The 22,170-nt window shown below is 35.9% G+C and overlaps 1 protein-coding gene across 1 annotated transcript in view; it reads left to right on the top strand.

The window, feature by feature from the left end:
• PTPRT (protein tyrosine phosphatase receptor type T) overlaps positions 1 to 22,170 on the top strand; it is a 3,212,182-nt gene that overhangs the window by 1,704,018 nt on the left and 1,485,994 nt on the right. Inside the window, exon 13 of the mRNA XM_044089009.1 lies at positions 1,040 to 1,333. Within this exon, the coding sequence (XP_043944944.1) occupies positions 1,040 to 1,333 (294 nt within the window). The remainder of the gene's footprint in view (positions 1 to 1,039; positions 1,334 to 22,170) is intronic.

Below are 22,170 nucleotides of genomic sequence, written 5' to 3'. Positions count from 1 at the left end.
AGAAATATGGGTTCTGTAAGTCATTCAAGAGAGATCCACTTGGCAATATGAGTCTTTCCCTTCCTTCTAGTTGATTCCGCCTTGCCAAAGTAAACCAAATATCACTGTTTCCTCCAGCTCTGGAGCACATGTTATCTCAGGTTGCCATACGTACACAGCCTGCATGACAGATGGTTAAATGTTTTTTACTGTTGAAAAGGAAAGAAGGTACCAGGAGACATGTGTGATAACCCGAACAACTTAGACTGCTGCAACAGTGATATATTAGATAACCCAAACAACTTAGACTGCTGCAGCAGTGATACATCAGATCATCCACTGTTATGGTAAGTCACTTACACAACTGTACAAACAAAAACATTAATGAGGCATACATTGTATGCCTGCTGGTATGCAGTGTAATCAAGCTGTTTTCTTAGTAAACAGTATTTCTTACTACAGAGATGGTCTGCTTTTCAAAACTTTGATTTGCGTACAGAAAATATTTATTTATACTTTTAGTGCATGTGGTTTGTGGCAGTAAATACAAAAATATCTTCCCAAATATGAATATTAGTACTATCTCTGACAAATATAAATCAACACTGAGCTGAATTATATGATGCTTAGATAACTATTTTAATTTAATAAAACTAAAACTAACACTCTTTTTTAAAGTAGATTTGCAAAGTACTGAAAAAAATCTATAGCAGTAAATCCTTGTCTTATGAATGGTTTCTCATCCAGATACGAGCATATAAGTGGATAATCAATTTTCTGTATATAAAAATGAAATTATGCCTGAGAAATATGACAATTTGTACACTGAGCACCAGATTATGATTGGTATTGATCTGGTATTGTTTAAGGAAAGTTTATAAAATTACAGAAGTTCATATGTGAAAATAAACAGAATTCTGATTAATTCACTAGAATACAGATTGATTGTTTCCATTTCTAAAATAATCTCTGTACATTGTTTTCATTTCTAAAAAAATCTCTGTATATTATGTGAATGAATAATGCATCTTTTTTCATATATTAATTTCTTGTTTTACAGAACCTCCCACCCCAATTGCTCCTCCAGAGCTTCTTGCAGTTGGTGCAACTTACTTGTGGATCAAACCAAATGCCAATTCTATAATTGGAGATGGACCTATTATTCAAAAGGAGGTAGAGTACCGTACCACAACAGGAAACTGGGCTGAAACTCATAGTGTAGACTCTCCGAACTACAAGCTGTGGCATCTGGACCCAGATGTGGAATATGAAATTAGGGTGTTGCTTACTCGACCGGGAGAAGGTGGAACAGGACCTCCAGGTCCACCGCTTGTAACGAGAACTAAATGTGCTGGTAAGATGGGATTTTTGTAGCTAAAACCTTTACTGCAAACAAGATGTTGCTTCAGCCATACAACATTAGAGTGCAGTAATGTGGAAAACATTAGTAAACTGATATGTAGTTTGCTGACACTAGAACATAATTAATGTGATGATGAACTCCTGGTATTTTTAAAGGTATGATGTAAAAGGGTTACCTCATTTAGTTCAGAAGTACATAAGGAAGTGCATCTATATGGAGATCAAGGAATGGAGCAATAATTTGCTGGAAAAGCATTTTATTCCCTGATCATTGCACAGGCCGATTTTTTACTACTTTTATCATATATATGTGTGTGCTATAAATGTATATATATATATATATATATATATATATGTATATATATATATATATATATATATATATATATATGTATATATATATATATACATATATATATATCTATATATACATATGCATGTGTATATATGTGTGTGTGTGTGTGTGTGTGTGTGTGTGTATATATATATATATATATATATATATATATATATATATTCACATATATATTTATTTATTAAAATAAAGTGGGAAAACTGCTTATTTGTAAATGATTACTCTTAATAATTCCTTCAAATTGTTAAAAGAGACCACTGAAAGATCTGTGCCATAGATCACTTTGCATCCTTATTAAAAATTCAGACATGCATACATTTTCTTTGATTAAACACTCCCTTCCTTGAAAAGGGTTGGAAGAGGTACGAGAACAGAGTCATTGGAAACATTTCAAGGGTAGAGTCATTTGAAGGGGTTCAAGAGTAGAGTATATATATATATATATATATATATATATATATATATACTTGTTAAATATAAAGTAATCCCTCCTTTGACCAATAATAGAGTACAGTGCTGTGCACCATTTGGCATGTACTTTATTAGGCACTTACAGCAGCTGGAGTGACCTCAGAGGTTTCTCACAAAGAAAATACAGGGTATAAACAATATGCCCTATATGGACAGACTAAAAGCCTTATCCCTTTACTCTGTCTTCCACCAGGTATTAAGGGGTGACCTGTGCCTGACCTACAAGGTGCTCACAAATCCAGACATGGTGAAGTAGCTTCACATCTGCAAGTCAAACCGCACGAGGGTTCCCATATCTAGGAATCTAAACTTGGGTAATGATTCAAATAAAACCAGCTGGAGAGACAGGTATGTATCTCAGAGATTGCCCCCTCTTTGGGACAAGTTTCCTATTTATGTTAAGCAGAACCCTTCCCTGGCCCTCTTCAAATACAGTTTAGGTCAATGGACAGGGAATCAAAAATTCACACCTGAGGTAATGCCTGTGTCCCTTATGGACAGGGGAATTTGGTAACATACTCAAGGCACAGGCACAAACTCATGTCATCATCTTACTCCTGTGGATCATATATTTAGTAAACTCAGGTTATATTGTCAATATCTGTAAGAGCTCTTTATCTGTTAGCCTCATAATCTGCTATGAATCCTGTATTCTTATTTCTAATAAGAATTCAAAGTGCTGAGTTACTTGGATTTTACATAAGAAGTTTTGACAAGAGTCTCTATCAGTAACTTGAAAGCCGAGGTGAAGAGTAACAATTCCTGCTCAGTTAGCTTCTGCTTCTCATGCTTGTTCTTATTTAAGGAAAGTCGTCGCTGCCCTTTAGGTTGTTAAAATGCCTTTCCAGTGGTACTAGGCTATGTCGTCTGTATATATGTACCTATCTATCTATATATGTTGTGTGTGTGTGTATATATATATATATATATATATATATATATATATATATATATATATATATATATATATATATATATATATATATATATATATATATATATATATATATATATATAGGGTCATAGGTGGGTACTAGGCTATCGGCCCAAGGGCCTACGTAAGCCTAGCCAGCAAAGTTCCATGGCTTACACCACCCAAGAAAGGTATTTTCCTGTGCTGCTGTCGAGCAGAGACACATAAATGATCCCCGGGGTGTATTTCCTGTTTCACATCCACTCATCAAGACTTTTCTTAGTGCTAAAGAAGAACTTTGTTTGACATAGATGGGTAGCTTGTTCCAGAGTATAGGAAGTGTCTGGGACAGGAATCTATCCATCCAGCATGTCCTGTTTATTGTGGTGACAAGGCTTAGGTCCCTAGAGTATGTAGCTTGGAGGGATTGGGATTTCTTTAAGTGAAGCATGTCCAACAGCTCTGGGTTTGACATAGCTTTATATGTTAGAGTAGGCGATATGCTCCGGAGTAAAGCTCGAGTTTTTTTGAGGCAGTTAGTGTAGGGCATTTGTTTATGCCAGTAATCCTCTTTGTGAGGTACCTCTGTGGCCTTTCCAGCTGCTGCAGATGTTTTGTGAGGTACATTCCAAAAGTGGCATTGTACTCTATAATAGGTGTAATGAGTCACGAGTAGAGGGGAACAATGACCTCCTTTTTCCTGGATGAGAACCCTTTTATGATGAGGTGTGCCAAGTAGAAGGACTTCCTGACTACTGTGGCGATGTGACTATCAAAGGAGAGACTGCTGTCCACCTGGGTCCCAAGGTCTCTTATCACCCATTCGGTGTTAAGTAGATTGCTGCCTATGTGGCACTTCATGGGTACAAAGTTTTTACCAAAGGGGATGACACTGCACTTTTTGGCATTGAACTTGAAGCCATGGCTCTGACACCAGGCATCTGTCTCAGTGAGGCCCTTCTGTAGGATGTCCACATCATTTGGGGAATTGACTATGGCTCCTAGTTTGCAGTCATCTGCCAACTTAGATATAGATATAGACAGATATTTATACATGGTAAACTAAAAGTAATTGAAACACTCAGACATCAGTATAGAAAAAATATGTTGCAAACAAAATGTTGATACACCAATCTGCATGCTCTGAAAGATATCCTTGGGCCATACAAATCAAAAACATACAAGTCCTTTGCACCCCCACACTTCTACTACTTCTATATTCCTTCTCTGAGATCCCAGAATAGCAGAAAAACAGGAATATTCCACAACCCCAATACTGTAAGATTACTATCTTTCTCTTCTGTCAGTCATCTGTTTTGTTGACCAAATTGTGTTGACAAAATAGATGTCAAATATATGGGTCTATTTCAGAATCTCAAAGAGGCATTTCAGTGAATGCCTCTACATCAACACACACTGAATGAATGTGCTAAACCTCGATCATTCACAACAGCAATTTCTTTCCCTGGGAAAAAAAATTGCTTGGCCACCATTTTAGTTTGCAGTTTATCCACTGTAGTGCGAACTTGGAATTGGTCTATTTAGTTGTGGGGGGTGACCCCTACCACACTTTGTTTTGTTTGAAGTGTTGTGTTTGTGTTTTGTGGGCAAGTTGTTTCTTTCCCAGGGAAATAAATCACTGTTCTTAATGATCGCAGTTTAGTGCATTCATTCAGTATGTGTCGAAGAGGTGTTTACTGAAATGCCTCTTCGATATTTGAATATAGACCCAAATATACCTATAGTTGACTACATTATCGGCTCCTTTATACATAAATAAACATCCATGCGCATATATGTACACACACACACACATATATATATATATATATATATATATATATATATATATATATATATATATATCTATTTATATATATATATATTTATATGGGTTCACTACATATGACCAAAAGTTCATATGACCGAAGCCCATTTGACTGAGACCAAATGACCAAAAGTTCATTTGACCAAAAACCCTAATGACTGAAAACTTATTTGACTGAAAAACAGCACTGGCAGGTATATGGCCTGTTCTCCACGGTAGTGCGACCTTGGAGTGAGAATATAAAGTTAGGGGGAGTGTGGGGGGCACAGCCCCCCCACATTTTGCAACCAGTTTTTACTGATGTTATATGTTTTAATGTATTTTTAATGGGTACACATGTATATAATAGTGCATAAACTGCAATTATGTGGGGGGCTATGCTCCCCAAACCCCTCTAACAATATATGCAGCCTAGAATAATTAAAACACATTCGAAGACATACATATAAGGTTGCAACTCTTTTAAAGCTTATTGTATGTAACCAAATGTTGCATCCTTCTGCTAATAACGCTGTTCTTACCAAATAAAATATAAAAGAGAATTTACTTTAAAAAAATGTGCAGGTTTACCTGATAAATCTGCCTGAGAAATAAGAAGTGCGTGCACTTCTCGGCATGGTACATGGAGCAAATCAAACTGGTGAAATGGATTCACTGCTTTTAGCTCACTGTCAGCTCTTTCTTCATTTATTTATTCATTTATTTATTGACAGTTAGAATGTAAAAATAATTCTGATTATTATTTTAATGTTCAGCTTGTTTTAGCATGTTTTCAGAAGTGCTACCACATGCTGTGATGTGGTTTCTTGACTTCTGAAGTGTTAGACTTGTTTAAGTGACCTGTTACATTGTTAGTGAGAAAGTGCACCAGATGTTATTTTCTCTCTGAAAATGTTTATACTAAATGAAGTTAAGCAACTCAGATTAAAGGGAAAAGATGAATACTTTTATTGTTGTAATATTTTCTCTATTCACTAAGATTGTTGAAGGTTGTGCGTCAGGCCCAGCAAGCCAGCATGTAAAAATCTACTGCCAATCATTAGCGGACCGGAGTTCCGCTGTGGCGACCCCTAACCGGGAAAAGCCGAAAGACACAACAACAACTAAGATTGTGATATTAAAAATAGTTTAGATGATGATGATGATAAAATATATTAATGTAGTGTCAGATTACAAACAGATTCTTATGCCATAAAGGTATTTCATTTGACTGTGTTACCACCAAAATGAATTGTGACTACTTACATACATACATACATCAAGTGCTAATGGTTAGGAAACAGGAACATTTAAATAATGTTTAAAATATGAAAAATGTGCAAACATATTGGCCATATTACTAAATCAGTCTTATGCGATGACAGAGTTTTTATCTTTAACTCAGAATAAAACAAGATAGGGCAAAAAATTAATATTCTGAACTGGGGTGTTTAATGTGATTGATGTAAGGATATGATGTGTGGATTAAACACATACCATTTAAAGGCCATACAAACTGTGATGTGAGTGATATTTATTGCAATATTAGCACTATTGATTAAACACTTAATGAGTAGATCATTATTATGCATCTGAAATATCTTAGTTTCTCACACAAATCTTATTGATTATTAATTTTATTTATATACATAGTAACAATATTAATTTTGCTGAAAAGTTTTTCTTTTACTATGGTTTCTGTATATGTCATGGTATCTAGATATTGAATATTTGTTTTTCACATACTATGTGCTATAGGTGAATCTTAACAGATTCCAGTCATGCTCAGATTTTCCAAGTTAATGAATTGTTCCAAACAGTATGTACCATTTGTTATAAAGTACACTAAGATCTCCCATCACCAAATTATGAGTAGCTTTTTTGTTATTTGCAAAAAGTCTACTTTAAAATACTAGTTTATAGTTAAAATCAACTAAATTAATATGCCATAGATCTGAGTTGATTTTAAAGCTTTTCTGACTCTTAGTACTATAGACTTTTTTTAGTTTTTCATAAAATGCACAGGGTAGAAGAGTTTTGTGATTTGGACAAAGTTTTTATGTTCTTAGATGATGACCACTTTGAAACCAATGGGGGTCATCTGTATTTGAGTCTGACCCAGTAACTACAACAATAAGTGTATGGGTTACAAACATTTCATCTGGCAAGACTTGACTTGTTCTTATGTAGTCTGATAAAGACTCACTTGCTTGTGTGGGTGACTGGGTTACATATTTCAATGCTCTATAAATATTTCAAGGGAAGATAATGATGGGGGAACGGAACTTTCAAAAAGTTAAATGTAGCAGTATAGGTGACTGCTTAGAGTTGAGGACAGACAGGAAACAAGGACTTGTGCATTAGAGCATATGAGAGACAGACTGCCTTCCTGAATGTTATGTGTATTCTGCTGTACTTTGCAATTTTGCTTGATTTGTCTGCTGATAGCCAGAAGCATTTTTATAGAACTTCATAGTAATTTGCTGTGATTCCTTTTGACATTATTTTATTCACTGAAATATTAATCAAAGCACTGAAAAAAAGTAGATTCCAATAGCATAAGTTGTACCTTAGCCTAGAAAATAATGTGCATTAGTATACCATAGCAAATGATTACAATGACTGAGTAGGTTACAGTAGTAACTTATTTAAATAGAGGAGCCTGTGCATAGCAGTGGGGTCACAGATGGCAGTAAGTATAATTCTGTTTTATTTTAGGTGTGTCAGGAAAGAACCTTGAATTGGAGCAAATGAGATTCATTTTATCTAGTCAGATTGTTGCAAAATTTTTAATCTTGATGGCACGTCATCTATACAGTTTGCTTTTTGTTTGAATTCCTTTTATTAAATTTATAATAATAAACATATATGGCACATGTAAATAGAAAATAAAAGGCATGATTATACAAATTAATCAGCTTAGCATTACTTCCATTCCCCAAAAGGAAATTGATCAAGTGGCATTTTACATAAAACCTTAAACCCTAATTCCACCTGGTATATGTACATATTTATCCTTCCAATGCAAACAAAATATATATTGCATACTAAAATATTTTAATTTATGTTGGAATATTCATCCAGTAGACATGTTTAAGCATTTAATTCTATTTGTCCTACATTTTCTGACATGCATTGACCATTTTTGCTTAAATGATTGAAAACAACTCCCATTTTAGTGTAAGTGATGACAAAAAAAACTTCTCATTTTTTTGCCACAATCTTAGCTTTTCATTAATGCCACAATATCGCATAACACAACAAATCTCTTTTGACTTATATTAAGTATAGAACATTTTCTACTTGTCCTGTTATATCTACCTGACCAGTTATATCTCCTTCCTTTTCCTTCCAGTTCAAAGCTAATTTATTTTTGACTGGTGAGGTCAGTGTAAGAATAGACTTGCTTTTCCTGTTGACCATCACTATAGTTATTACCCTCCTTCCAACATACACATCTCAAAGAAAGTTGGCATTTTCCCCAAAGCTGCTGAATCTCATTCCAAATCTCACAAGCTTCCCTTTGTCAGAAACACATGAATCATCCTTGCATGATTTTGTTAGTGCCAAGGGCCTTTATCCAGTTTCTTTCCTTCTTTTTGTCAAACTGTCTGGGGTTAACATCAACCATGGGAATGCATATTTGTTCATCCCAAATACTGTACCAGGGATTTAAACATCTCTTATTTGTCCTGGCTTACATCAAGTCCATTTGCTGCCTGAACCTGTGTTTTTCTCCTCCTATGGTAGCTCTACTGGGTTTTCCAAAGAAGCTTGAAGTGACAGGTTCCCTTCCATTTCTTTGCATAACACTATTTCTGCCTTGGGGATATCCTGTCATATTTCAACCATGTATTTTATTTCATTTCCACCCAAGTGTTAAAGTTGCGAAGCCCATGCACTAGTTTGGTAATCAGAGACCCTCAATCCTGACCATTAATGCCAGTGATGGGCATCCAGATTGGGAAGATAACAAGTACACACACAGTAAAGTACAATTTCCTTAAGAGCACACAGAGATCACAGTCAGTCTGGGGCTGGTTTTTCCCTTTCCCTCCAGAGCCCCAATAAGACTCCCCACTGGCACAGCTATTGGGTTCAGATCTCAGCAGAGTGGTCAAGCCAAAACTTCCAGCACTCTCTCTGTCCAACCAGTGCTTCGTGTTCCTGCCCAAGTAGCTGAAACACACACGCACACACACACACACACACACACACACACACACACACACACACACACACACACACACACTTTGAGATGTGAATTATATACAAACAGAGACTCCTGAGGCAAGCTGGCACAGGTTCTACAGCTATGCCCCCTCCTGCCCAGTCTATAAGATAGAAATCACTGCCACCAACCACTACTTATCAGCTACTGTAAAGCCCTTCTCTAAGGGTGACCAATTCCACTGTGTGCTATTATTGTTATCCAAATAGTAAGTGTAACCCAGGGCTAAGGCTATTGGAGTGGCTTATACAGTATCACCAAATACATGCAAGTATTCTGAGACCTTAAATTATCTCTACACAAAACAGCCACAGTTGAAAGGTTTAAAATATTTAATAACAATACTCATCAGTTCAACACAGTGCTAACAGAGAATTCAGAAATCAAAGGAAAATACTTTAAAACAATATTGTAAGATAATCTGACATAACTATAGAAAACAGCTAGACTAATCTGGCTATATTCTTATATATCGCTAAGAAAAACTATGGTCTAAATTCTACGTACAAGGAAAAGTGCTGGTGAGTTGTTGTCAGCTCTGAAGACAAATACAAAATGCTAATTTTTTCTCTCTGATAAAGTCTTAAATTGATAATACATATTACTGCTGAGTCAATTCAGATTATATCATTCTTGATAGTTCTACTTAAGTTTTCCAGGCTCACAGAAGTTACAATTTTAAGATTTCTTTTTGTACTCTGCACCTGCCAGGAAGCCACAACAATAAAAGACACTTTACGTGTAAAACCTAGTAATTATCTCTGTCTTAGAACAATAGAAATAATTTCCTAACCCAGACATCCTGTCTCTTAGCCTGAGATCAAACAGTCATAACATACTTTACTCATCAGATTTCTTCCAGCAGGGTGCACTGTGATTACATTTTTAAAGCTCAGAACATAACACAGTTTTCTTACATTTGTTACACAAGCCTGTGGATCATATTAATATTTACAATGACATAGAATTATTTATAAAATTCTATCTGGCTGGGCTGGTAGCCCCTCAGTTATTCACAGTAGTAGTCCAATATAATGCCAAAAGTCCCCCTTGCAGTTATCCTCTTGTAAAACCCAATAATATTATAGGTTTTACTGAGGTTCTTCAATGTGCTTCTGCTAGCTTCCCTTTTTGACTTCTGTTTTTTCCCCATCTTGCTACAACTACAGTCATAGAACTCGCCAAATGTCATTATAGTTCATAGGTTCATAGGTTCATAGGTTAGTACTAGGCTAACTGCCCTTGTGAGCCATTGCAAGCCTAGCCAATTATCCCTTGTGAGACTCAAACCCCGCACCTTGTGTTTGTAAGGCAAACACCTTAACCATTAGGCCACCCTCCCAACAAATCAACTGGCAGCAATTCATTGCCTATTATTTTCTGTATTCCCTGATGTGAGTTCTTCCCTATTTTGTTAATTCTTTCAGCCACTTGATGGCTTTTGCTGCCCATTCATATTTCCTCTTGTTACTATCTTCTACAAATGATTTAGTTACTGAATTTTCCCCATTATCTTATGTTCCGTTGAATTTTATTTTCCCGATTATTATCCAGTTGAAGTCTTGCATGATCTAGACTTACTTTCTTTGCAATACTCTGATCTATCTCTTATTCAAAGTCATTTTTTTATCTGTAGACCTAATGACTTCACAAGCTGTTTAGGTATCTCAGGTATTGCCCCCACTACATTTGGTACATCATCTGCTCTTAATATGCTAGCATCAAAAGTAAATCTAAAATATACTTCTGTCTCCCACTACACCTGCCGTTAACACAACATTTGTCTTGCAGTTCTTGGAAATTCTACTGCAAGTAAATCTCACCCTTCCTAATTTTCATTGGTCTTCAATACTTGTAGTCTGAAGTCTTTTAATACATTCCTGTTATCCAAGAAATAAATATTTCCCCATGCCTCTCCATTCAATCACTGCAAAAAAAATTTCAGATAACCATGTCAGATCCTTTTTGCAAGTGAAAAAGGACCAGCACACAACTGGATGCTTTACTTTCTCTGTTTGCATAATAAAATCTACCATTATTTTCTGTTTTCATCATACAATTCATCACTACTTTCTCTGTTTACATCATAAAATCCATCATTGCTGCCAGTTGATTATATTCACACCCCGCTCCACATACCCTCGGTGAAATTTGTTAGCAAGTCTCAGGATTTCATCTAATCTCATGACTGTCACCTTCACTGTTATCTAAATCAGCCTGTACTTATTGGGATCCATCAAGTCTTTCCAGACATGGGAACAACCACAACCCCTGCTCATTTCATGAAACCAGGCATGGCCTTCTCTGTTACTGTTTTACTGAAGTTTGTTCAAATGTCGTCATTTGACCTTCTTTACAGAGGATAAGCATTGGCATCTCTTCATCTACTACTTTACCTTTATCTTATGAATTTCATGTGATAGTTTTTTTTATTTAGTAACAGGTTTATGTAAATTTTCACGTGCTCCTCAAAGGTTAACCTATATGTTGGGTGCAACATTTCCCACTTGCAGTGCTGAACCACTTTTAGCCCCTATAAGCTCCCAAAAAAGTTTTGCACAGAGGCCATAAACCCATATCCTATTTCTTCCCCTTTTCCCAATATGATATTATTGTCTACTGCTAAATTATTACATTCTGGCAAAATAATCTGGTTGTTTCACTAAATATCTGCATAATATCAATCCATGAACGAGTCAAACTTCATTAGACTGTGTTGTCACCCTTTTGACTTCTACCAAAAAATAACTCTCTTTATTTCTGCCTATAGTCCCATCTCTTTACAATTCAACATTTATTTATCTTCCTGAGCCTAACAGAGATCCTGTTTAACATTTAACATTTTCTTTTCCAACTCCATCACAGGATTTTCTCTGTAATGCTTGATATAATTCTTGTTCTGATACATGTTTTCCCTCCATTCCAACATAGATCTCTAACTTTTTCTCTACCTTTTATGATTGATTGCATAACATGGTCCACCATCTCCTTCAGTAGCATCTGTCTCTCTGGGTTTGCTTATTTTGCTTTCCCACACCCTGTCCAGAAATAGCTGAACATCTTCGTTCATTTTCAGCTCAGGACTGCACCTTTATGATCTTAGATGTCCCTGTCCTTAGTTCTTATTTTCTTTGTCATATCAATTATTATTACCCAAGCTAGAAGCCAGTCCAAACAACTGTCCTAAAGCAATTCTTATCGTTCTTATCGAATGTTTAATCTTTTTTCTCTCTGTGTACTTTTCTTTAAACGTCCTCCCAGCTCCTTCCTATATTGCCAGGAAAAGACTTTCTCATATTTTCTGGCTGTATTCTCTTCTTCTCAATATTTTGTCTTTATTGGTGTACCTGGATATAATAAAGTTTCCCCTCACTATTTCAACATCTGTTTCTGTACTTTCTTATTCTTCAACTCCTATTCTTCAAAACACGTAATATATTAATTCTCATCATTCCCAGTAAGCCAAAATACACAACTTAATTTTATTATACTCTCATTGACTTTATTTACGCATTTAATCTGTGTAATCCTTTCACTTTCTTAAACATTTTCTTTTCATTTTCTGCCAGAGATCCAACACGGCTTATCCCCTTTAGTCCCAGAGTCAGCTTTCAGTAAACTCCCAATTACAAACCACCTTAGAATCATGCTATATTAATGCTATATTAGAAGACTTGGAACTAATCGGGGAGGATCTCTTTCTTATTTTTATCTATAAATTAACTTATCTTATCTATTAACTTACCTTCCCCCTTCATCTGTTATCTACCCAAGACTAACTTCTCTCTAAATCCAGACTAATGCATTTCTTATCCTGTATATTCTTACTCTCTTTCTGCTCTGTTTAGTTTATCCCCATTACTTGCTACAACAGTATTCATGTTTCTCAGATTTAAAAGTCCAATTCGCATAACTACTTAGAGGTCGAATCATTCTCTGCTTTCTAAATCAATCCTTCTTTAAATTATTGCAATGTATCCTCCTGTTTTTATTGGCTGATATACAACCATCTGTTTCTAAACATACCTGACCTGTACATTGTTGTCCTCTTATACTTTATAACATTGCGCTTTTGAAGTCATGAATTCATAATTACTTATTTCACAGCTCACCAGGTCTCAAAATTAATGTCTTTTATGTAATGATATAAAAATATTGTGTTGATCTGTACATGTCAATGTAGTGAAACATGAATGTGGATCTTCATTATACGCTGTTTATAATAAGGCCATTAAAGTGTACATCCACCTTAATAGAATAGCATTTTCCAACTGATTAGTAATGTTGTTCAAGTTTCAGGTTGTTCAGGCAGGTTTGAAGTCATTAATATTTTTGTTCATGCCTAAGATTGTTTATGTTTTACATTGTTTTTTTTTTCTTAAAAAAGTAAAACATCATCCTGCTTTACAAGTACCATATATACTAATATGGGTCTAAGGCTGAACTCAGAAGACATTTTCTACAATTTTCTAACTGTCATGTTCATTTTTCCTGTGTCTCATCTCTTCTCCTCTGTTCTCTCGTCCCATTCCAACTAGGCCCAGTTTATAGTAGATATTTGAGGGATGCAGTAATGCCCATCTTTGTCTTGACTTTCTTCCAACACTAAATCTCTTCAAGGTGTAAAGTGATGTGTTCTTCTGCTGCAAATGCTATGCTCAGGAGAATTTGGCATTTTCTGTCGTCTTCTTTTTTGAGATTTTTGGACCAGTGGGGAAGCGTTTTTGGAGTATCCTTTCTGTTTTCTGTAGAACCTTCACCTCTCCAGCCTAATTTGTGTCATTTCACACTTATGGCTGTCTTTACTGGCAGTTGAAAGCCTGAACCTCAATGTTGTTTTGTTCGTATCCCTTTTCTGTGATGATTGGCTCATATATCTGGCATGTCAACAACTCTGTGATCAATTCACATACTTGCTGGTGAATCACATTTTTTTCTGATGTCTTGTTCACTTGTTTAGTATTATTATGAAGTCTCAATGCAGAATCTTCCCCTTTAGAAACCAATACCATTCTAGCAGTACAAGCTAGACATTAGCTTACCCCTGCATTCATTGACTAGTGAAGGCTTGCTTTCTCTTGAACAGCTGGTACAAGAAATCTGTCACTTTAATCACATTGCCTTAATCCATTGTTTGTTTTCACACTCTGGCATGCATATTAGAAACAGTATTGCTTCATAGGAATATAACATCAGAGGTTCATGCCAGGGCAGCTTGTCTACCTTATCTTCAAGTCATTTGTGTCTGACACTAATGTGCAATCTCTGTAGTATTATTTGTTTCTTTTTTTTAATTAAAGATTGGCATTCAAGTATCTGTAATAATTCACTTCTCTCTAAGAAACAAAACTCGTCAATTAGAATATTTAAGCTGTGATGGCTGTCTGTCTCTACAAAAGCTGCAAAGTGTCAGATAACTGTTTTACTATCAGTTCAATACATATTGATTACACTTGCTAGTGTCAATCACCAGTGTAGCAAACTTTAGCCATGAAGTCATCACAGATGATGCTGAATTGATTCCTTCTAAAAGAACTACCAATTCTTCAGTTTCCCATGGAAAAATGGGTTGTTTTTTATTTTTTATTTATTTATTGTTTGAACATGTCTGCCAGCTTTACTTCAGGAATCCACTCCTGAATGCAATATTGTGTAGTTTTTGTACACTGTTCTTTCAGTAGTTTGTCCATAGTATCTGCTTTGTGGTCTATCACATCCACTCTCCCCATTATCTGTTTGTGCTTGTCTTCCACAATTTGCATTTTATTTTTTGCAGTTTGAAGTACTGTATGGTGTCACCCTAGGGTGATTCTTTTTCAAATATATTTTTATTTCACTTTTCTTATTACTACAATGAACAATATAGTACAAGGCGATAGTAAGAATAACAATGGAAACACATAAGATTGCAAATAACATACGATCCATACAGATTACACGGCATATGTGATGATTGCCCTTGAATTAAAAAAGTCAAGCGGAAAAAAAAACAGACAATCTTTTAATTGTAATAGGCATTGATAAAAGCAAGTATGGCCTGTAATGTTGAGTATAACTTTGAGGTCATACAAGATATCAAGCAACTGACCATTTATATAGACAGTATAACTTTAACCATTGTAATTTTCGCAAGAGGAGGAATATAGTCATATGCCTGTATCTGTCTAAGCAACTATATATACATTATTTACACTGGGTTGTCACTCATGCAGGTTGTTCTAGAAAAGATTACAAGATGAATTTTTGCATATAGTAGTGCTAGAAACAAATACCCTAGGGTGATTCTAACTTCACTACATCATCATCTGCTACACTGGATACAAATACCCTAGGGTGATTCTAACTTCACTATATCATCATCTGCTACACTGGCTAGTGCACTTCTGTTCTTTTCATTTATCTTTCTATCTGTCTGTCTATCTATCCATCCATTCTTTGCTGACTTAGTCTAACTAAGCTAGTCACCGCCTTTCAAGGGAGATTTAAACTACTAGGGAAAATTTGACCAAGGCATTGGGGAACTTCCTTTGCTCTTTTCAAAATATGTGCTGTGGGATCTTTTGCATTCACTTGAATTACTGCCAACTCAAGCAGATGGGACCTCAGTTTAATATTTCATCTGGATGATGGCATGCTCAGGAGAATGGCATTCCCTTTTCACTGCACTGCAGTTTCTGCAGTCCATCTACCTTTTACACCAAAGGTGAGTGTACCTGTTGCACCACTGACACTCATTTCTGTTGTGGCGTTCTTCAGTGCTACTGTTTGCTGATACATACTTTTACTTTACATTACCGATGATTTCTCTGTCTTTGCTTACTCTCAGGGAGAAAGCTTTTTGTTTGTTTGTTTTTAAAACTGACTTTATAGTTTTGTTTAACAATAATAATGCACATCCCTGAAGGTAAAAGGTGACAAGGTAAATACTCTTTTTTTTTTTTTTTTTTTTTAAAGAGTAAGTGAGGAGGCTCAATCTGGCTGTGGATTATTAACTCTGGTTTGGACAGTTTTTATCAGTTATACTTTTGATATTGAGTTTCCATTTCCAGATAGAAAGGTCAGTATTCCAAACATGGATGGATCTTTATTATTTAATATAGAATTAAGTATGATTTGTTCACATTAGTTTTGATTATCGATAAGTTAGCATTATTCCCTTAAATTAGCTCCAACATATCTGCTTCCTGTGATAATTAACAAAAATATATAAAATAGTATATCCATCCATCCTCAACCCTTTTTTCCCATTTTGCATATGGAGTTGGGGTGTCACTTCAACAGTGACAATCATCTCAAGTCAAGGTTTACACCCCCAGGTGGCTAGCCCTGCCACAGTACTTCCATACTACTCACTCGCACATGCACTCGCACCTATGGCCAATTTACAGCGTTCAGTCCACCTACTGCATGTCTTTGGAATGTGGGAAGAAACCTGAGAACCCAGAGGAAACCCAGATGATCACAGGTAGAACATGCAGAATCCACACAGAAGGCACCCCAGCCGGGAATCGAACCAGAGAACCTGTGGCTGTGTGGTGACAGTGCTAACCGCTGCACCATATATCTACTAGTTAACAATAAAGTTAAAAAAAAAATAGAAGCTATACATGAAGTTTCCAGAGCAAATAGCAAATAACCCCAGTTGACAGAAATAGAAATGAAACACAGTGTTAATTATTTTTCAGAAAATGAAAGACTGCAACATTTATGTTCATCTATTCTCTCCTTGTGCAAAGATAGGGATTTAATTTTTTTCCTCAATGACTCTCTTGCCCAATTTCATTTAATCAAACCAAAGTGAGCAAAATGATCAGTAAAAGTCAATATCTTTCAAAACAGGTGTTGTCTATATGGGGGTTTCTGCCACATTCTAAATGTAGGGTGTGATCCCATTGCATCATTTAAGTCACCTTACCTCATATAAAACAAATTAGTAACAACGGGTTCATTTATGGATTCTCAAAAAATCTTAAGAAAAATGATCTGCAACTAAACAACTGGTACTGGTAATCTAGTAACCCACTACTCTTACCCCATTATCTCCATCTCCTTTCACACCTCCCATCTCTCTTTAAATGCTGCTGTTTTGAGGGCACCTATCAGCATTTCTTGAAGACTCTTCAACATATTTGTTAACTCTTCTGTAAGAAAGTATTCTTTTATGTCTAGAATGAAATTGAACCTTTCTGAATATTATACTTTGTTCTCTGAGCCATTCCTTTTTAAAGTTATCCCTACATAACCACCCCAATCAGCAGACCAAAATACCACCCGCTCTACTTCTCTTAACTGCAGGAAATGAAGTCCTGTGTCCTCCATTGTGTCACCATATGCCTTTCCTCTGCACTCACTTGGATCATCAAGTATCCTATTCTCTGTGCCTTCTGGATAACTGCCTGCCATGCTTCTCATACAGTGTTGAGAGTGTGTTATCGGGATACACCAGTATGCCTCTGCTGGATTTCTGTTTACATTGCATTGGTAAATTATTTTGAATTTCTTGGTACTAAACATTAGTTATAAAGTGCTTAAAGACAAGCAAACAAACTTGAATTAACAACTAGACTAATCTGTTCACACATGTACTGTATGGGTGGTTTTGATCCATGCTGTACATCTTTTACGTCTTCTCTGTATGAGTCACTGTTAAATGTGTTCCATAGTCTTGGGCATTAAACTGTAGCATTCAGTGCTATATCCTGGGTATCTATACTTTCGCTATTACTTACAAGTAGTTTACAGTAGCATTACTCATCCTTCTGTTCAATGCATGCAATCCCACAGCATGATACTGCAACAATATGCTGATCTGTACAATTAACGATGACTGTAGCAAAAGGCATTTTTGTCTCTCTAACCTGCACATTTGACAGCATGTTCCCAACTATTGTCCCAGTGTTTTTTTTCTTTTAAATCATCATTAAACCCAGAGTTTCAGTTTGTTGTTTTGTAGTGTATTAATTATTAAGGTGAGTTATCCCCTTTATCCAAAACTGCCTCATTAAAGAATCAGTTTAAAATCTCTGCACTGAAGCATAAGTATTTGGTATAGCATTTGTGACCCTTTATAATCCCTTCTTCCACTTTACTGTCTTGTCATTTTAAAATGAATATTCACTGCACGTATCATTCACTTAATGTTTGTGTCGCCATATCATATCACTTTTATTTATTTATTGTGTGGTTGTGGTTATCTGCCTCCGACTGAATCCTTTTGGTGATTTATTTATTTATTTTATTTTACATTTGGGCTAGTCTAACTGGATACATGTCCATTTTCAGTAGAGGCCCGGGGAGATAAGCTCCGATGAAATAATAACAAAAATTACAAAGTAACAAAATCATAGTATAAAATAGATGTAAACAAGGTACAATGATTTTACATTAGTGAGAATAATCCAAGAGGTTAGAAGTTTATTACATATAGCAACAAATGCAGATATAAGTTGTGTCATTCAAATGCAGTTGTAATACATAGTATATAGAGAAGGCAGCTGATAATATATATAAATTATATATACATAAATATACAGGTATAAGTAGTATCATTCACATGCAGTTTTAATGCATAGTATACAGAGAAGGCAGCTAATTATGTACACTTTCTATGTACCAATAGTATTTACATTAGTAAGATACAAGAAGATGTAAGTAGTAGCATCCAAAAGTAGAATGTTAGTTGTACTTAAGAAAAGGGGTAGATTACTGAGAAGAGCAGGGTAGGTTGATCCTTTTAGCAGGGCTAGTTGATCAGTCAGGTTCAGTGCAGGGGCACAACCAGTGTGATTTGAGGAAAAGTTTGTTTGGTTTTGAAAAGTGATAGAGAGGGTAGTGAGGAAAGTTCACTGGGGAGAAGGTTCCAGGATTTTCCAACAGTATTGGAGAAAAGAAAGTTTCCAGCCCTGTTGTTTGAATTACAAATATTGACAAGAAGTTTGTGGGATGAACGCAAGGTTTTCAAATTTTTGTAGGGAGTTGTAACGGTAGATAGTATAGGGGTATTTGTTGGATGGTGAAGGGTTTTATGGACAGTGGTCATTTGGTGGAATTTAATTTGATTTTGTAATTCCAGCCAACCTAGCTGTTTTAGATTAGAACAGTGGTAGGTTCTAAAGGGGTTACCTGTAGCAAATCTGGTTATGTTATTGTAGGCGGTTTCCATTTTAGTAAGGTTGTATTTGGATAGATTTGTATAAATAGGCAAGGCATAGAGGAGAGAAGATATTAGATGGGTATGAGCAATAGTTATTCTAGCTGCTGGAGAAAGGAAGTGTTTTATCGTATAGAGAGAGCCTAGTTTTCTATTAACAGTTTTTATAGTGTTGTTAATATGGGTGTCGAAGGTAAGGTTATCTATGGTGATACCTAGTAGTTTGATGGTAGTATCTGGGGATATGAGAGTACCACTAGTGGATATGATTGTGAAATCTATCAGGGGAGATTTATGAGTTGGGATAAAAAGGAGGAGCTTAGTTTTTTGGGGGTTCAGAAGAAGACAGCATTGTATGAACCAAAGTTCAACTGTATTAAACACCTTTTGGGTAAGGGAGATAAGTTCTACTATAGATGTGGCTGAGCATATCAGTATGGAATCATCTACATATTGTATGCATGTTGGTTGAGGGATTTCTAGGTGAAGGTAATTTATAAATGTAGAAAACAGGAGAGGTCTTAGTATGGACCCTTGAGGGACACCAAGGTTAATGGGGAGGTTGGTTGATAAAGTATTGTGCCAGAGTACTGCCTGTTGTCTGTCTAAATAGGACTGGAACCATTTTATTGCTAGTGGCACTAGTGACAGGGATTTGAGGATATTTATAAGTATATGGTGATTAACCATATCAAAAATCCTTAGACAGATCTATAAACAGTGCAGAGGAAAGCAAATTGAGGTTATGGTTTTTGTTAATGCAGTCAGTAAAGGACAAGAGGGCAGTAATAGTGCTGTGTGAAGGTCTGAAGCCATGCTGACACTTAAAAAGTAAATTATTTTGGATTAGGTGGTCTAGCAATTGCTTGTGGATACATTTTTCCATGAGTTTAGCTAAGGGAGAAAGTAGAGCTATGGGACGGTAATTGGAGAATTCAGTACAGTTTCCACCCTTGTGAACAGGAATAACATGGGAGATCTTCCAGATTTTGGAGGTTTCCTTCAGTGATGGCTCTATTAATGAGAAGGGAAATGGGATAGGCAATAGATTTGGCTGCTATCTGTATGTATTCAGCATTTAATTGGTCTGCTGAAGGAGAGCATGGTTTTAGTTTTTGAAGAAGGGTAAGAATATATGTAGTTTGGACTGGTTGGAAGAGAAATGGAGGGGATGGGATAGTGTTAGATTTGGATAAAGTTAGGTTCTGAGTTGATAACTGACTAGCAAGAGTTTGAATGGTTTCAATAAAAAAAGGCATTGGCTGTTTGTATGGGATTATCCTGGTCAGTGCCTTGTGGGTTTGGTGTGGTGGATTGACCTGGGTCTAGTAATTGCTTAATACTTGCCCAGAACTTTTGTGGTTTATTATGGCGCTCATGCTGGAATTGTAGGTAGTAGTTTTTTTTTTATCAGACAGTACAGCTAGTTTAGTTTTATTTCTTAGTTGTCTGAAGGGTTGTTGGTCTACATGGTTTTTGGTTAAGCGGTATTTAGCCCAATGCTTGTTTCTGAGATTAATTTGTTGCTTGGTTTCTTTTGAGAGCCATGGAGCAGATTTAGTTCTCATTCTGATAGAGCGGGTTGGTGCATGGTGGTCTAGTATGGATAGGAATTGAGAATTAAAGTGAGTAACAGCTTCATCCAGTGGGAGGTGTTTCAAGGGGGACCAGTTACATACTTTAGATTCTCTTTGGAAGAGATCACGGTTAAAGTTTTTTTTTGGTTCTTATATTCTTGATAATTGCTGGAGTAGATAGATTGGTTTTAATCCTGATGAAATAGGTAAGTGAGTGATCACTAATATCATCAGGGAGGGTTCCAGCTTCATAGGTTTGGGCATGGTTATTAATGAGTATCAAATCTAGGCTACTTTCCTTCTTATTAGGCTTGTTAATACTGGTAGGGGAGGTAATGGTTTGCTTAAAGCCAAATAGGTTTATATGGGTGGTAGGGTGGGTAGTGCTACAGGTCTTCCAATCAATATGTAAATCTCCTAGGATTATGGTTTCTTGGGATAGGTTTTGAGATAACCAACAGAGTGTATTTTCAACAGTGGTAATGTTGTTACCAGGAGGAATTTGGATACAGATTAAATAGATGGATTTGAATCTGTTAAGTTGTAGCTTGGTAATAATAATTTCAGCATTAGAGTCTTGGGGTGGTTTGTAGTCATAGGTAGTAATCTGTAGTCCTGACTTAAATAGAATAGCTACCCCCCCTCCCTTTTATCTGCTCTATCTAGCCATAAGATATTATAACCAGGTGGGATAATTTCATTGTCTTTAGTTACAGGTTTTAACCATGTTTCTGTTAAGCAAAGTATGTCAAAAGAGTAGATATCTAGGAGAGCATGAAGTTATGCAGTCTTATAATTTATGTTACGTATATTGAGGTGTGCTAGTAAGAGTGAGTTCGGGGGTTTGGTGAGGGAATAAAAAGAAGTAGTGCTGGAGTTGAGGAGATGAGTGGTAGTTGAACTTGTTGGGCTTGGGTTAGGGTGAATATCTGTATCTTGTAAAGATAGAAGTAGTATTTGTAGTCTAGGATTTGGGAATTTGTTATATAGATTAAGGGATTTTCTGGGGTTGTGAGAAATATATCTAATGTGGACTGCCATGTGGTATTTTGCTAGTAGATATCTGGATGTAGATGTATTAAAATGGTTAGAGAAGATAAGTAGAGGAGGAGAGGTGGTTAGCGTATTGGGGTAGTGAAGGTGTGGATGTAATGGGTGTTAATAAAAAGGTTAATAAGTAGGCTATTATTAAAGGTGGTAGAAGTATGAGTATGAGTAATCTTTGTAAGTGGATTGGGGAGTGTAGCTTATACATTTGAATGGATAGGTTATTAGATTCCTGCTATAGCAACAGGGTTATACTTGGTGTGGAGAGATGTAGGTGG

The sequence above is a fragment of the Protopterus annectens genome, chromosome 12.part0 (assembly GCF_019279795.1).
Source record: "Protopterus annectens isolate FY-2018-M chromosome 12.part0, PAN1.0, whole genome shotgun sequence".
In the NCBI taxonomy this organism is placed as follows: domain Eukaryota; kingdom Metazoa; phylum Chordata; order Ceratodontiformes; family Protopteridae; genus Protopterus; species Protopterus annectens.
The sequence above is the reverse complement of the archived record's forward strand: the minus strand, read 5'-3'. Positions and strand labels throughout refer to the sequence as shown.